Below are 19016 nucleotides of genomic sequence, written 5' to 3'. Positions count from 1 at the left end.
CTGTTGCGTTGGATGCGGTGTGGGGTATATTGTATGACTGCAGATGGATGATTCCTTTACATATCAGGCATAGCATAGAGATACCCAGACAGGGTCATGTTGGGTGAGCAGCTGCTGTATACACTATACATACATTGTGGCTGAGCCCCATTTGTTGCAGCTGATATAAGATGCCATTGTCTGGAGGACATAAACCAAGACTAGACCACTTATCTATGACAGATGTATGGCTGTGACACTCCGGTAGAATTATAGCCTTGCAGCACTCACTCTGTTATTATACTAATGTGTCCATTGTGAAATAGTTATCCCCAACCCCCTCGTACTATAGCTGATATGTCATACATGCCAATGTTTGCAGTATCATCCCTTAAACAGAGCCATAAGTGCCCATTTCGAGTGATTCCAAGAGCTCTATTCTTAATGTTATAAGGACATGTGACACCTTCACCATGAAGTGCATGGATCTTCATCAGGACGCCATGACACTTTAACGTTTAGCCTGTCCTCTTCTATTTCTATACCCTTTTGTCTCAAATATTTCCAAGGTATATTGACGACATCCCCATTGACTTTAATCTATCTCACTCAGTTGTCCAAAACTACTGCTCCAAACAAATAAAACTACTACTCCAATAGTTTTGCAACTATTGGAGAAATTACAAGTCAGTGATCACTGTCCTATATAACCTAATGGACAGGCCCAAGACACAATGCATTTCCATATTTCCAAGATATATAGACAACATCCCCTTTGACTTTAAAGGAGCTAGGCCACTATCTCAGTTGTCTCTGCCTTGTGGCTAGCCAGTTGTTTAAAATGACTACTCCCAACTAGGAGTTGTAGTTATGCAACAACCTGAAAACTAAAATCAGTGACCACCGTCCTACATAATCTAATGGGCTGAGCCAAGACAGAATTAGAGATGAGCGAAGCTGCCGAGGTTCGGGTTTGTATGAACCTGAACTCTCGGCGTCTGATTCCCGCTGTCTGGCCGCTTCGTGAAGAGGGTGGATACAGCCGGAGGACCGCCTGGAAAACTGGGATATAGCCTATGGCTATGGCTGTATCCCAGTTTTCCAGGCGGTCCTCCGGCTATATCCACCCTCTTCACAGAGCGGGCAGACAGCGGGAATCAGACGCCGAGAATTCAGGTTCATAAGAACCCGAACCTCGGCAGGTTCGCTCATCTCTAGACAGAATGTATGGTCGGGGGAAGTTGCAGATGGGGGTGGAGCTTAAAGGGAATCTGTCACTAGGTTTATGCTGCCTTAAGTAAGGGCAGCATAAACTAGTGATAGAAATGCTGAACAGATTGGTGTATTACTTACATCATTCTGTTCAGCCGTTCTCCTAATATTCAGGAGAATAAGATTCTTTCCACACCCCCTGCCCAGCATCTGCTGATTGACAGTTGACTACCTATACAAAGCATGGATAGATAACTGCCAATCAGCAGCTAGTGGGCGGAGATTTCTGCTTCTCATGAATATCCAGGACTACTGGGCACATGCACATAATGGATAGGACTGCTTATTGTCCATGTTATTCAGTAGGAGATCTCTGGATCAGCTGCACAGAACAATGTAAGTGATACATCATTCTGTTCAGCTTCTCTGTCACTAGTTTATTCTACCCTGAGATAGGACACCATGTCCGATGACTCGGTATTTTATGTGATATTCCCATCTTTTCCTAGGGTAGGGGTAACAAGCAGATCAACGGGGGTCTGACTGATCCCTAGAAAGTGGACAAACATTGTCTCTGGAGTGAATGGCGTTGACCGCTAGTGCTTCTGTCATTGTCTATAGGGCCACCAAACTGGGGACAAAGATATGTATACATATATAGGGGGAGATTTATCAAACATGGTGTAAAGTGGAACTGGCTCAGTTGCCCCTAGCAACCAATCAGATTCCACCTTTCATTCCTCACAGACTCTTTGGAAAATAAAAGGTGGAATCTGATTGGTTGCTAGGGGCAACTGAGCCAGTTTCACTTTACACCATGTTTGATAAATCTCCCCCATAGAGAGAGAGAGCGGGATCTTGTGATAGGGTCTAGTCTTGATCCCCCCTTACCCCCATCAGTTTTTGTCTGGCAGAAGCCCTTTAATAAGATGGGGGCTCTGGGTTTTATCTCACATGGTGGCGGCGCCTTCTCACGGTTGAGGTGATTCTGTGGAATGTAAAACACTGTAATCCTGCGAAATGTAATTAGTTTTCTGTTCATGGAGGAGACTGTGAAGTGGAGGGGAGCTTTCCGCACCACCAGCTGGATTGGCGACTTTCATCATTAGTCAGTGGGATTTTCAGGGCCGACCGGCCGCCTTATCACTGGGAGACAGTCGCTTCCAGTCATTTACCCCCCCTGTTACTGAGACAAGTGGCTGCGGCGCTCAGCGGACGATGAAACAACGTTCATTTTGTACAGTAAGTTAATAGGTGTCACATTCAGCGTATGCAGCACAGAAGATAACCCTATCCAACAATCACTCCCACCTACTGGTATAGCCCCCAGAACTGGAGTCTTAGAGGTATTCTGCCTGATTGGATATTGGAAGAGATCTATCATTCAAGGACAGCATGGCGGGCTGAATTCACCACCCAGATGACTGATGATTCGGGCAGCATGGTTACCTTTAGTGCCCCTGGTGCTGACTGTCCACAACAATCGAGGGCTTAAAGGGATATTTCTATTGTAGGCTTGTATGGAATATCCCAGGATTAGAAATGTCCAATAGCTGGTGGTGACCCTTAACCAGTAGGTGGAGGACCATGCAGGACCTTGGTTTATCCGCAGGTTCCTTTTGGCGTTGCATCCTCTCTGACCCTTGTTATTCCAGTAGGCGAGAAGTGTAAAATCTGTAAATACCTCCATGCCTTAATGCACTCCCATTGCACTATGCACAGACCCTCATGCACCCCCATTGGCATTATGTACAGTCCTCCTTACACCCCCATCGGCACCATGTACAGTCTCTCGTGCACCCCCATTGGCACCATGTACAGTCCCTCATGCACACCAATCGGCACTATGTACAGTCCCCCATGCCCTCCCATCGGCACTATGTACAGTCCCCCATGCCCTCCCATCGGCACTATGTACAGTCCCCCATGCCCTCCCATCGGCACTATGTACAGTCCCCCATGCACTCCCATTGGCACTATGTACAGTTCTCCATGCCCTCCCATCGGCACTATATACAGTCCTCCATACTTTCCCATCAGCACTATGTACAGTCCTCCATACTCTCCCACCAGCACTATATACAGTCCTCCATACTCTCCCACCAGCACCATATACAGTCCTCCATACTCTCCCATCGGCAGTTTGTACAGGCCTTCACGTCCTACATGTTCAATTTTTTCTAATTTGACCTCTATTGTCTTACTTATAAATGTCCCTACAAAACACGTTGCTGGGACTGGACGCGAAGCTGCCCCCCCCCCCCCCCCCTTCCTACAAACAGAGCAGCAAGTCATTCCCTTATACTGGGGCTTCTATCTGCGGTGTATCTGGCCGGGAGCAATGTCAGACTCTCCAGACTTGATTAAGGAGCTGAACTTACAGGTTTTATGAGTTAATCCATACATGTAGAGAAGCTGTTTTCTTAAGATTGCGGAAAGGCTGGATACTGCAGGCTACGTCCCCCCTTCCAGGGCTGTAACCCAGTCGTAGCTGAAACACGTAGGGGGAGGTTTATGAAACATGGTGTGAAGTGAAACTGGCTCAGTTGCCCCTAGCAACCAATCAGATTCCACCTTTCATTTTCCAAAGAGTCTGTGAGGAATGAAAGGTGGAATCTGATTGGTTGCTAGGGGCAACTGAGCCAGTTTCACTTTACACCATGGTTGATAAATCTCCCCCATAGAGTACATGTACCAGGCAGAGCATTAGTTGCAAAAATATGATATAAAAAATTTCTACAGCTTGGTTACAAGTGATGAGGAGACGCTGAATAGGGGGTCACAGAGGTCAGACCACCACCAATTATAAAGCAATGGCATAGGCCATGATTTTAAGAGATGAGAATACCCCTTTAAGAGTCCAGTGTTCTCAAAATACTGCACTTTTATCGACAGTTGGACAATTTTTTGTAAATTTTCTCTTTAATGTTCAATAATTTCCTTTGCCTGTTCATCTTAGTAGGCAGCCATATAACCTCCCAGCACTTAAAGGGGTAGTTCACAAAAAAAAAAAATGTTTCAATGTTTCAGATCAACTGATGCCAGAAAGTGACAGAGATTTGTAATTTACATCTACTAAAAATTTCAAGCCCTCCACTACATATCAGCTGCTGTATGTCCTGCAGGAAGTGGTGTATTCTTTCCAGCCTGACACAGTGCTCTCTGCTGCCACCTCTGTCCATGTCAGGAACTGTCCAGAGCAGGAGAGGTTTTCTAGGGGGATTTTCGACTACTCTGGACAGTTCCTGACATGGACAGAGGTGGCAGCAGAGAGCACAGTGTCAGACTGAAAAGAATACACCACTTCCTGAAGGACATACAGCAGCTGATAAGTACTGGAAGACTGGAGATTTTTTAATAGAAGTCTATATAACTTTTTGACACCAATTAATTGTTAAATGTAGGTCTTGCTGGTGGTGTTGCTGGTTCTCTGAGGAGTAGCGAGGGTTAACAGGCCGCCAATGATTCAATAATCCCCGTATTACGAGGCTGCCAGGATTCTCTGACATTTTCTGTTTGATTCACCATAGTCGTCTATCACTGCACCATTAGAACTGACGGTTTCAATTATGTAATTGCGTATGTAAGTGATTCATAAGGAAGATGCAAATAAATTCCTAAAACAACAGGCTCAGTGGTTAGTACACCCAAAATGCAGAACCAGTACACCCAACATGCAGAACCAGTACACCCAACATGCAGAACCAGTACACCCAACATGCAGAACCAGAACTGAGGACTGAGAAACAAATAGCTTAAAGGGGTCGGCCACTTTATAGTAAAATGGCTCAGTGTAAAGTATTAGTAACTGTACTCACTGTATATACTGACAGCAGCTCCCTGTGTACTCACTGTATATACTGACAGCAGCTCCCTGTGTACTCACTATATATACTGAAAGCAGCTCCCTGTGTCCTCACTGTATATACTGACAGCAGCTCCCTGTGTACTCACTGTATATACTGACAGCAGCTCCCTGTGTACTCACTGTATATACTGACAGCAGCTCCCTGTGTACTCACTGTATATACTGACAGCAGCTCCCTGTACTCACTGTATATACTGACAGCAGCTCCCTGTGTACTCACTGTATATACTGACAGCAGCTCCCTGTGTACTTACTGTATATACTGACAGCAGCTCCCTGTGTACTTACTGTATATACTGACAGCAGCTCCCTGTGTACCTCATGGCGCTAAAATCAGACTCCCCTCCTCCAGACTGTGCTCTCCTGGTCTACGGTGAGTCTCTCCATAAGATGGCCGACATGGAGGAGCATGTGACCAAAACCACCATATTAAGTGGCCCTATAAGTCAATGTAATGACAAGGGATAAACCAAGGCCAGGTTCCATCCACATACAGCTGTTTCGGGGTGTTGCCCCTCATCAGTGAGGAGCAGGATTCTGGCTAGGTGAGAGCAATGCCTAGTAGAGCCATAAGAGAAACAGATCACTGATCTCAGGGAGACCAGCCAAACTACAACACTGCCGGCTGCTAGTGAAAGCGCTTAATGCAGTGAAGTCCTAGGTGCATTGCCCCCTCGGAAACATGAATATGCAAAAGAAGAGCCCGTGGAGCCTCATCAAAGAGTCTCGAAACACAGGACTAGCCATATATCCCTCCGGGAAGCACCTAGGACTTCACTGCATTGAGCGCTTTCACTAGCAGCCGGCAGTGTTATCGTTTGGCTGGTCTCCCTGAGATCAGTGATCTGTTTCTCTTATGGCTCTACTAGGCATTGCTCCCACCTAGCCAGAATCCTGCTCCACGCTGATGAGGGGCAACACCCCGAAACAGCTGTATGTGGATGGATACCTGGCCTTGGTTTTTCCCTTGTCATTACATCGACTTATAGGGCCACTTAATATGGTGGATTTGGTGGTTTCCTTACAGGAGCTGCCCCTTGGCTGGGTCCTTCCCGGAGGGATATCTGGCTAGTCCTGTGTTTCGAGACTCTTTGATGAGGCTCCACGGACTCTTCTTTTGCATATTCATGTTTCCCAGGGGGCAATGCACCTAGGACTTCACTGCATTGAGCGCTTTCACTAGCAGCCGGCAGTGTTGTAGTTTGGCTGGTCTTCCTGAGATCAGTGATCTGTTTCTCTTATGACTATATACAGTGAGTACACTTACTAATACTGTACACTGAACTATTTTACTATAAAGTGGCCCCTTTAAATTATGTAACCTGCTCAGATTCATATTCTTGTCTATAGGGGGCAGTGTTCTCGTGATCGGTGGGGGTCCATCACCAATCAGCTGGTTATAGAGCAGGGGCAGGGAACATAGAGGATAACTTTCTTAGTACATCTGACTGAAGCTGAGTGTAGTAAAATCACCATTTCCACCACCCCCCGGGCCTAAATATCTGTCAGTCCACCTCGGCCATTGACCACATCCTGGCAATTGATCTCTCACTTACTCCCATTCATTGCCAGGGAACGAGAACATTATGATTTTACCGTCCGAATCTCCTTGGCTATCGTTCTAATCCAATTGTCCAAAGGAAACAAACTTTGATCACAAGGCTGAGGTTTGTATTAATGGTCTCCGGCTGAGGGATTTGTTGGATTTCATCAATAGAAACTAATCAGGTCCTGGATGGTGGGAAGAGATGGTGTAAGATTTCAAAGGTTAAAGCTGAATTATTCACTTCTCGTATCGCATTGTGCTCTGTGCGGACAGGACCTTCTGTTAACCTTTTCTATCCAGGCACCTTTCTCTGTTCATGGTACAGTGTAATACCGCGTATCCTCGAAAATAACAGCCCCCACTATCCTACCAACTAGACTAAAGTAAGACATCCCCCTAAAAATAAGGCACCCCCACCCTAAACTAAGGCACCTCCCGAAAGCAAGGCCACTACCTCCCCCCCCCCCCCCGCGCTACTCCCCCGCTACCTACTCACCTAATCCCCTTGTGGACCTTCAGAGCCAGTGCTGTTCTGTCGCGCGTCATCTGCCGTACGCCCCGCTGGCCGCATGCTCCCATACGTCTCGCTGGTTGCACGTTCCTGGTCCTCTCCTACACGTTGGTGAGTGAGAAGGGGGCTGAGCTCCAGGGTGGGAGAGCCAGGGGGCTGAGTGCCGGGGGGGGGGTCTGGGAGAGGAGAGCAAGGGGCTGAGCGCCGAAGGGGGGGGCACTGTTGGCTGGGCACTGTGGGGGAAGAGCCAGGGGCTGAGTGCCGGGAGGGAGAGCCGAGGGCTAAGTGCTGGGGGAGGGAAGAGCCGAGGGGAGGCCACTGGGGGAGAAATAAGACATCCCCGGAAAATAAGAAATAGTGCCTCTTTGGGAGCAAAAAATAATATAGGGCACTGTCTAATTTTTGGATAAACACGGTATATGTAATTTCCTCCGAGGGTGAATTTGAAGTCCGGCTTGTTTAAAGAGAATGTACCATCAGGTACATCGCTTTACGTTTTTCATGAATGGATCGGAGCTGGCACAGGGGTGCCCGGTTCCCGCAGATGGCGCCGCTCTATTCGCAGGCCCTGGCCTGGCATGAAGCACTGGGGGCAGGCCTACCGGCCCTCAGTGTGGCGAGACCACCTCCCCTCTGTGAAGCGGCTCCATTGATTCTAATGGAGCTGCGCCACAGAGGGGAGGGGAGTCGCACAGGGAGTTAGCCAGCTCGCTTCCAGTGCTGCATGCACAGCCGGTGTCAGGGGATAGACCAGCACTGTGAGCGGGATCCGGGCGCCGAATCAAAAAAAAAAGGAATGTGGAATCACAGATAGATAGGAAAGGTACTATGTGTCTCCTTGACCTAATAGCTATGTAAGTGTCTGGAGTCTGAAATATTAATTGCTTCCAGCATATTCCCCTAAATTCTTTTTCATTTTAACTTGACCCAAGGACAAAATTGGGCCCAACCTTTTTTCAGGAGGTCACTATATTCACTGTTCCCCTCATACACATGCATATTCCGATGAATATGTTCTGAACTGGTAGAGAAAAGGAAGCAAATGGCAGACAAAATAATACCACCAGACAATGGTTAATTACTCTACAATTGAAAGCCCATATGGCTATAGTCTAGACTATGGTACAGCAGGGTGGTGAAGACCTTCAAGTGGTTGAGACTCAGGAGCAGTGGCCCCCTTTGCCTATTTTATAATCCATTGGTGTAGCTTTAGCAGTTGCCACTGGGCCCATAAATGAGGTGGGCCAGAGGCCTTTCACCATGCCAGACTTGCTTTGATTCTACATAATATATGGGGGGCCCAAGACAAGCTTTTGCATCGGAATAAATCTTTAGCTATGCCCCTGAATCCAGTTGTACCCTTTGTGGGAAGAATCAGGTCTATATAGATTTTCACCCTCTAGATGTTAACAGGGATGCCCCCATTGCTTAAAAATGGTGAATAAAAGTATACAAGAAACTTGTATGGCAAACAATAAAGCTTTATTAACAAAAAATATAGGAAGCCTCATCAGTTTTTAAGACAAGCTGAAATGGTTATCGGTAGTGTTGAGCCAACTTGCCAAGTTGTTCTGGTTCGGCAACATTCTTCAAACCTGAACGCTTGCCATTTGACTCCCGACGTCTGCAGAAGTTGGATGCCATCCTAGGAAAACATGGATAGAGCCAGAGACTGTATCCATGTTCATCTGGTAGCCCTAGTACTTCATCCAACTTCTCTAGATATCGGGAGTCAAATGTTGAGTGTTCAGGCTTGGAGAACGTTGACGAACCTGAACAGTTCGGCAAGCACACTATAGATATTTTTCCACATATTAATAACCTATGCCCATCCTATTTTCTCCTTCATCACCATCATCATCATTGCCGTCGTCTTCTCTTGCCGTCATCCACTAGGAATGGAATTTTAAGGAGATTACAAAAGTGAATCTGTTTTTCCTTAGGCTAATGCTTATTAAGTAGTTCCCAACTAAGATGTGGTTATAAGTTTGAGAAGATGGATAATGAAAAAAAGCAGAAGTATAAGGCCCGAGCAGCCCAACGACTCCTGCCACGCGTCTGTGACTGGTAGGAGCCTTCACGCAATCATCACAGCTCATTCCAACCTATTCACTAGCATTGGGCGAAAGGATGGCCCTTATTTCATGGTCATTCTAGGCCATGATGCTTTGCAGCCAGAATTCTCATTTAAACATTCATCTCACAGTTGTGCGCGTTGTGTGGGGAAATTGGAGGGATGCAAACAAAGATCTTTCCACAAAATGGTCCTCACAACAGTTTGTAGGTCCTCCGGTTCCTATATTGGGAACGTGCTGAGACATGGGTGTATATTTGCAAGGGCCCTCTTACTGCTGAGTCGGTGGCTTTTCGTGATTTTAATTTACTTAATGATATAGTAGTCAATAAATTTTAGAGGAACAAAATTATCAATGACCAACGGCCTTCAATGTGTGGATAAAGCCAAGCAACTCCCATAAATCACTACACCTATATACGTATAGAAGGTTTTAGGCTTTAAAGGGGTTGTCTTAGTAGGACAATCCATGTCCAAATGCTCTACTACAGTTTATTGACACCATAAAAGTTGTCCAGGACCTCTGTCTATAAGGCAGATGGAGAAACTACTAAGTATAAGTGGCCCCACCCATGAGGAACTGGCTAATCCTTGTTTAACATGGTCGAGCATTTCATAGCTGAACAAAACTTCCAGAAGCTAAGCCAGAGGGAATCAGCCAAGCATATTAGTATGATTGCCCTTATTTCAAGACAACTTGTAAGGGTTCACTATTACCACGACTGTCCATATGCCTGTTAGTTTATATGGACGTCATAGATGGGGGTCCCCAGCTTGAGACTCCCTCTCTATGAGCTAAAGCATTATATTGTAAGAGCAGCAACCCCTTCGGTAGACCCAAGTCATTGACGTTTCACATAGTTAGTCATTCCACAGATGGATGAAACTATTAGAAGTCATTACAATAGTATAATTGTGATGTTAGTATCCCTTTAAATGGGTGGCCTTTTTGGAATAAACATGATCAATGGTGGATCCATGTTCTGACCCTTGAGTCAGTGAGGTTGGAGGTCAACAGAACTTTAAACAAAGTGGCCTTGATTCATTTTGGTGGACAGCTTGGTCCATCAACTATATATTATGGCGAATTGGGTGGTTGATGCCGATTAATGAGCTTCACTTTCCTCTAAACGGTATATACGAGATGGCCCCTTTAAAAAATAATTAACATACTACTCTGTAGCCTCCTATTCGTTTTCTTTTAGGCTCAGTATCGGAAGCTGGGATGATGATGGTGCTCGGTAAATTATGTGTCATGTTTCATATGTCTGTCACACATATAACAGCCTCATTTCCCAGTCTTGCTCTGTTCCGTTGCATTATTATCATCCTGGTTTGCATTGCATTGTCTTATTGAGAAAGACATCTCGGCTCAGTCTGAAAACCTCAGTTGATATCTATTACAGGTTCTCCTGGAGGCGATGCTCCCTTTTTGTCTGAACATGTTTTGCAGAAAAGTGTTTAATTTCTGATTCTGTTTAATATTCTATTGCCATCAGCCTGGCTGGCTCTGAAGTTGGCACCCAAGGAAATTATTGGTCTAACAGACTTAAATCTATAGATTGTCCTAAAAGTAGGCCATCAGATCAATACAAGGTGATTAAAAGAACAATACTAGGCCAACAAAAAAAACGCCTTATATTATAGTGGTCACCAATCTGTGATCACCAACTAGGCCAATATTAGGCCACCAAAACACAACCCTTTATGTCAGTGGTCTACAATCTATGGAACCCAACTAGGCCAATAAACATAACCCTAAATTACAATGGGCCTCAACTAGGCCACCAAAAATACAACCCTATATAACAGTGGTCACAACCTAGGCCAATAACCACAATTCTTTATTACAGTGGTCTCCAACTAAGCCAGTATTAGGCCACCAAAACACAACCCTGTATATCAGTGGTCCACAATCTATGGAACACAACTAGGCCAAAAACATAACCCTAAATTACAATGGTCCCCAACTAGGCCACCAAAAATACAGCCCTATATAACAGTGGTTCACAACCTAGGCCAACAATAGGCCACCAAAAATACAACCCTGTATAACAGTAGTCTACAACTTAGGCTAATAAACACAAACGTATATTACAATGACCTCCAACAAGACTAATACTAGCCTAACAAAAGTACAATGTTATGTCACAATGGTCCACAACTAGGCCAATAGTAGGCCACCAAAAATACAACCCTATATAACACTGGTCCACAACCTAGACCAATAAACACAAACCTCTTTTACAGTGGCTCCCAACAAGACTAATACTAGGCCGCCAAAAATACAACCCTATAAAACCTGTGGTCCACAAGTAGACCAATATTAGGTAAAAAATACAATCCTATATTACAGTGGTCCTCAACTAGATCAATACTAGGCCACCAAAAATGAAACCTTAATTAATAGTGGTCCACAACTTCTAGTCCAAGATACTGTTCTATATTCCAATTGTCTTCATTTTACGATAATAGGCCTTTAAAAATACAAGCCCTACATTCCAGTAGGCCTCAACTTGTTGCCTCCATCTAGACCAATATAAGACCACACAAAATGCAACCCTTTGTTTCATTGGTCACCAATCTGTAATACAAGACAAGGCCAACACTAGACCACCAAAAATACAACCCTATAATACAGTGATCTCCAACCTTTAGCCCTGCTACACTCAACAGCTAAAGAGTGACAGGTTGGAGATCACTGCTAGAGTCAGTAGAAAAGTGTCTTTGGTAAAGTTGGTAAAATGAGAAATGTGTCCGACAACCAACATGCCTACTGTTTAAATTACCATATAGCTTGCCACCTGACTTTCTAAGACTCCCAAATTCTAATTTGACAAGTTCTCTATCTCTATTGGTGTTGTGCCTGGGAAGTGTGGCCATAGTAAATTTCACCCTCTTCTCGAAGCAACTCCACCATACCTTCAATTCACCCGCTTTCTTCTCTAGCATTGAATGTGTTAAATATGTAAGAGCTTTTACGATGGACTTTGGGTCTAAGATTCTTGTCTTCATTTCAGCATCCAGAATGGAGTAATTTCAGTCTTCCAGAAGAAGGGGCTGCAGGATCATGAACTCTACAATCTGAATGAAGGAGTCCGGTGAGTAGACATAGTGTCCGTTGGTTAGTATGGTCAAATAATAGGCGTAGACTGGGAACTTCAATTTCAGAGAGAACCACATGATTGAGAAAGTACCAAAAGATCAACCACCAGTTCTCATCATATGATGACACCAAGCTGACCGAAATATCAGTCACAGAGGCATTTCTATTCCAAACACATAAACGAATGTTCAACCACCATCTAGTACCTTAAAGGAGACCTCCCATATCCTGCAAACAAATGCCATTAAACAAGGTTATACCTACTAAGGGACCTGTTCTTTTAAAATTTTATGTTCCTATGTTGGTGTCATAGATGAGCTTCTGCTTTCTATGGTATATTTTGTTAGTTAGCAGTTTTGTAGGAAATGTTTGTGGCACCATTGAGAATACAGTGTTGAACCGTGTCCAGAATCTATAAGTTTATTGAAGCTGCCCAAATTAAATTCTTCTCAAGGTCATAGTTCACTTTTACACCATTCCTCTTAAGGTCATAGTCCACTCTTTTCCAGATAACACTAGTCATCAATATGTCATTCTTCCAGAGTACAATTGTCTACTCGTATTCCATCCTTCCAATGGATACAATCCATTGTTATGCCATCCTTCCCGAGGTTATGGTCCACTCTTACTCCACCCTTCCAGATGGACACAGTCCACTCTTACGCCATTCTCCTTGAGACCATAGTCCAGTCTCTTGCAACTTTTACAGATAACACAAGTCATAAACCATTATGTTATTTTTCCAGAAGACAATGGTTCACTCTTATGCCACTCTTCCAGTGAACACAGTACACTCTTACGCCAGTCTTCCCGAGGTCATAGTCCACTCTTATGCCACTCTTCCAGTGAACACAGTACACTCTTACGCCAGTCTTCCCGAGGTCATAGTCCACTCTTATGCCACTCTTCCAGTGAACACAGTACACTCTTACGCCAGTCTTCCCGAGGTCATAGTCCACTCTTATGCCACTCTTCCAGTGAACACAGTACACTGTTACGCCAGTCTTCCCGAGGTTATAGTCCACTCTTATGCCACTCTTCCAGTGAACACAGTACACTCTTACGCCAGTCTTCCCGAGGTCATAGTCCACTATTATGCCACTCTTCCAGAGAACACAGTACACTCTTACGCCTGTCTTTCCGAGGTCATAGTCCACTCCTATGCTGCTCTTCCAGTCGACAGAGTCCACTCTTAGGGTACTATTACACCAAGCAATTTTCCGACGACTAACGATTAACGATAAACTATCTTAAACGACCGCTAAGGCAAACGACCCGAAATCGTTCGCCCAAGTACACAAAACGATGATCGTTATTTATGATCGTTCTTGCCGTCGTTTAGTCGTCGCTATTGCGTACGTTTCAGCTGTGAATTTTTATTCCACCGAACAATGTGCGAACAATGTGCGAACGATGAGCGAACGATCAAACGATAAAAATAGGTTCGGATCCTATTAAACGATCAACGATTTCTCGTTGGTCGTTTAATCGTTGCCTGCTATTACACGAAATGATTATCGTTCAAATTCAAACGATTTAACGATTTTTCGAACGATAATCGTTCCGTGTAATACCACCCTTACACTATTCTTCTTGGAGCCAATGTCCACTCTTCAGCAACGTGTGAACACAATAATTAAATTTTTTTTGTCTTACTTAAACAGTAGTCCCTTGGTTATAAAAAAAAAATGCATATTTTTTTTTTATTATTATTTTTATTTATTTTTGTAATTTTTTTTTTTAAAGTCCAGTTTCCCCTTTAGCTAAGATCATACAGTCAGAGTGTAAGAGTGAGGCCGGCTTGATGAGTCACGGTGCGGTCACACAATGATTTACAGAGCTATCTGCTCTAGAATATTTCTCTTCCTTGCATCAGCAAATAAAGATGACACTGTAAGGAAATGAAACCGCCAATAGGTGTGGAACATGGTCATATATTTCAACAATCTATTTGTCTCTGTCTCTGATATTAATTGAAGAATTTTTAAGGCAAACATTTTTTTTGTCTTTTTGGCTCTCGTAGCTGCTGTAATGTGCTGTGTGCTACACGGCCAGATCAATGGATTAATTCTCTATTGTTTTGGTGCAACACTCTGTGCCTCTATTCAACATCTGACCATTGCATATCACATGTAGTTAAACTTCTAAAAAAAAAAAGTGGTGAAAGACAAAGCGAATTCTAGTAAAACTATACATTTTTCCCATCATCTAAAGGGTAAGGGACGAAAGGTCTCTAATGGGTGGGTCCTATATATATATATATATATATATATATATATACATATATATATATATATCCTTCTCCATTTCATTCCATTGCATCTCCTTATTCCCAGAATTCTCAGTTGAGCATAAATGACCTTCTGGAGAGTTTTCTTGGCTTACATCCCCAGTCGTGTTCTAGAGCTTCTACCACTGATTTGATAGCAAATTGTAGCGTCTAAGAGCTGCTTTATATATCCTTTTACCCAGTAGTTTACCCCAGAAATTCATTTAGCCAATGCCAAAAACTCACAGAGGTCAAAGTAACTTGGATATTATGACTGTGTGATGTGGCCTTCACATTGTAGAGCTGATACTATTCCTGACATAAATAGAGTCGTAGTCGTAGTCAGGCTTTAATTCACAATATTTAATTTACTTGTTCTGTCCCACTTTCTGGACCTTATATCCAAAAAGGTAGATACAGTGTCTTCATTTGCACAATGGAAAATTACTACTGTGTTACTTTTTTCCCAGCCTTCCCATACAATCAAATCCGTTTCCTCATTTGGAGATATCTACTTATGGATCTGTAGCTCTAAATTTCCCACAATATTCAGACCTAGCATCTGATAAACTGAGATGTTCCTGAATATTGAGGGAAATCGTAAATCTCCCGCCCTTGTTAAATGTCACCGAGGAGGAATCTTATTCAAGGAGTTGTTTACTCTTCTGGACATACAGGAAGAAATTGAATTAAGAGGTTATGTCAGGAGGGATGCCAGATATCCTGGCGCAGTTTATTTAGTAACAGTTATCTGGAAGGTCTTTGAGGGTCAGTCATGAATCCTTAGCAGGTCTATGGTTCCCGTGGCTGCGAATTCATGTAGATATTTGCAAGCAATCGAACATTCAAATCATCAGGATAAGTAAGATGGATAAAGTCTGGAAAGAATCTAGAAGTCCTTTTCTATGTGAGGTGGCTGAGGACCGTGCAAACATACATGTGATTACGGCGCTAATCATCCCCAATACTTCATACATATGCAAGCTCAAATGGTGTTGGCGGTTCCCCTTACTTCTTTGTCCGTACATTATTTGTAGAGAGAGAGACAAGAGGCCCTCATATTAGATCATTAGGTTCTCTATATAGTGTTAGGCCCCTTCTGTGCCCCCATTTAATGTTAGACCTCTTCTGTACCCCCATATAATAGTTAGGCTCAGTCGGTCCCCTATATAATAGTTAACGCTAGGGAGTTCTGGAAAATATGGATACCTGCCCAGTTATATAATATAGGCCATGTCTGTACTGCCACATAGTGTTAGTCTGCTCTGTCCCCCATATGGTATTAGCCCCCTTCAATGCCTCTAATAGTGTTACCTCACCTCTGTGCCCCCATGTAATGTTAGGCCTCTTCTGTACCCCTATATAGTAGTTATTTTCTGTCTGCTCCACTATATAATAGTTAACCCCAGGGAGTTCTGGGAAACATGGATACCTAACCGTTATATAATATAGGCCATGTCTGTACTGCAATAGTGTTAGACTGCTTTGTGGTCATGAGGTTCTGGAGAGAAATGAAACATGGATTGTGCCATGTTTTGGCATGGACTTGGGCCAATAATGGTACTGTTCAAGAATGTTTTGGTTGGTGTGGTCCCACTGGTCCACGTAGAGAAGAGATGACCTGGACTTCCTATTATTTCCGGACATCAGAAGTAGGTAATTGAAGAAAGTTTCCACCATGATTGTTTTAAGTGCAGGACATTTGTAGCCTCTAAAATTGGGGAGGATCGAGCCTTGCAGAGTCTTTTTCCGGTGATGTTTTATAGCCAAGCCTCCACTGACATGGCAATATCCCAGTATAACTTCTGCAGACTACACCACTTTCCTTTTATAACATCTCTTAAGCAACAGTTTCAATTGGCGAGTGATATAAGTGCAGGAAATTGATTTGATCCGAGTCCAACATCTACTGAAGGAGGGCAATCCAACGGACATGATCTATATCCCCACCCGACGATGACTTTTTCCTCTTCCTAAAGTGTCCGAGACAGCAAATTCATCCTTTTAAGTGGGCAATCCGCAGGGACATTAATTCTGTCTGAGCCCATAAAATTTTAGCTTAGTTTGTAATATTGTACTATATATCTGCGGGAAGGCTGCTGTTCTCCACAGTTCATTAACATTTCAAAGGGCATCGCTTACTTATAGAACAAATCTATCCCATGAATACATATATTTACATGCAATACTATTCAATGAGAACTTGTCACTTAACATGTCCCTGACCCCCCGTGATTGTCATTGATTGTATCAAAGAAGTTGTACCAAACTTCTTCAGTAATTGGTAATCATTCCCACTTAATCAGGTTCGCACAAACCCGAATGTGTTTGAGGTTCACACATCTCAAGTTTTGAGATATGAAACATGACTGGAGATTACTACCCCAGATGGGACTACCACTTTAAAGGGAATCTGTTACTAGGTTTATGCCGCCTTAATGAGGGAAGCATAAACTAGTGACAAAAATGCTGAACAGATCGGTGTATTACTTACATCATTTTGTACAGACGTTCTCCTAATATGCAGGAGAATAGGATTCTTGCCACACCCCTCCCCCCGCCCTCCAGCTGCTGATTGACAGCTGACTGCCTATACAAAGCATGGATAGATAACTGCCAATCAGAAGCTGGTGGGCGGAGTTTTTTGCTTCTCATGAATATCCAGGACTACTGGGCTCATGCACATAATGGAGAGGACTACTTATTGTCCATGTTATTCAGGAGGATCTCTCTGGATCAGCTGCACAGAACAATGTTAGTGATACATCATTCTGTTCAGCTTTTCTGTCACTAGTTTATGCTACCCTGAGATAGGACACCATAAACCTATTGACAGAGTCTCTTTAAGTTTCTCCTTGAGAAGAGCACTAGAGTGTCATACACTAGCAAATGCTCTGCATTTGATTACCGGTAGCTGAAGAAGTTTGTTGCAGCCCTTGAAATTCCTGGAAAACATGGATATGGCCTATGGTTATATCAATGTTTTCCAGGAGTGGACATACTGAGCCTAACTACTATATGGGGTTACAGACAAGGCCTAACATTACATGGGGGCACATGTAATTATCTAATGTATATGGAGCCTATGGCAGTATCCATGGTTTCCAGGTCTCCCTAGGGCTGCATTTAACTTCTTCAGCCACCAATATTGAAAGGCAGAGCATTCTGATTTGGACAAACCCAAGTATGCTTGGGGTTCACTCATCTCTATTATACATTTAGTGGGGGAAAAAATTGCAAACTAGCTCTCCTTCATAATTAAGAGCCACCTATTGGGGGAAGTATCCTTGCAGATCAGATTGGCAAATCAGTTGGATTTATTCACTAATTCTTTCACAGTATTTCTTGACCAGAACATACTTGGGCCAACAAATGAGTCTGACCATGTCTCGAAAAAGTATCATAGTATTACTATTGATTCCTGCTCCTTACTAGAGATGAGCACAACTTGAGCATGCTCAATTACATTTGATTACCGGTGAATGAAGAAGTTGGATGCAGCCCTAGGTAGTCCAGGAAAAGATGCATACAGCAGCTATATCCATGTTTTCCCAGACTCCCTAAGGCTTGATCCATCTTCTTCAGCCACCAGTATTCAAATGTGGAAAGATCAAGCATGCTCGAGTTGTGATTAACTCTATTCTTTAGCGGAACATTGACTTCTAGTCACTTCAAAAGCATTAAAGACGAGAAAGGAGAGGCTACATGGGCGCCACCGAGACTCGTACAGTGTTGGAACATGCAAATAACACTGTACTGTAGCAACACCATCGGCAGGGTTGGACTGACCCACCGGAAGACCGGAGAATCCTCCGGTGGGCCTCCAGATTTAGAGCCTGCACTAACACTGACTAATATGTTGTTTCTTACTGGTTCTTCATTGGTGGGCCCCCAGGATCATATCTTTTGGTGGGCCCCAGTTCCCCCAGTCTGACACTGTCTATATATATATATATATCCAAATAAAATAAGATCATCTCATCTCAAGGAGCAGGCAATAGTAATTTGCCAAAATCAACTAACCCAATTTATCCGCCTTCCTTCTCTTTATGGTACTTTTACACGGAGCGATAATTCGCCCGATCGCACGATTCTGAATGAACAATGTTTTTTTTTATAACGATCAGCGTTTAGACGGAACGATACATTGTCCGGAAAAATCGTTATGCGATCGTTTTGCGATCGCTTAGGCCTATCTCACACATAGGTGAAATCATTACAAGAATGTTTACACGGAACGATCTGCGAATTTTTTGCGAACAACCAACGATAATTTGAGAACATGTTGAAAGATCAAAATGAACGATTTCTTGCTCGTTGTTTGATCGTTTGATTTACACGTATGATTATCGTTCGAATCCGATCGTTATCGTGCAAATTCGAACGATAATTGTTCCGTGTAAAAGGACCATAAGTGTAGAGAAGCCAACGAGCCCTCATAGACACCAGCT

At 43.6% G+C, this 19016-nt stretch overlaps 1 protein-coding gene across 4 annotated transcripts in view; it reads left to right on the top strand.

Moving 5' to 3' along the window:
- The window catches only part of PRR5 (proline rich 5), a 78873-nt gene that overhangs the window by 38633 nt on the left and 21224 nt on the right, over nucleotides 1-19016 (top strand). For all 4 annotated transcript variants that reach the window (XM_069967902.1, XM_069967906.1, XM_069967899.1 and 1 more), the window contains one exon: nucleotides 12211-12291. In XM_069967902.1, the coding sequence (XP_069824003.1) occupies nucleotides 12211-12291 (81 nt within the window). The remainder of the gene's footprint in view (nucleotides 1-12210; nucleotides 12292-19016) is intronic.

The sequence above is a fragment of the Dendropsophus ebraccatus genome, chromosome 1 (assembly GCF_027789765.1).
Source record: "Dendropsophus ebraccatus isolate aDenEbr1 chromosome 1, aDenEbr1.pat, whole genome shotgun sequence".
NCBI lineage: Eukaryota > Metazoa > Chordata > Amphibia > Anura > Hylidae > Dendropsophus > Dendropsophus ebraccatus.
Note: the sequence above shows the minus strand (reverse complement) of the source record. Positions and strands in the feature narration are given on the sequence as shown.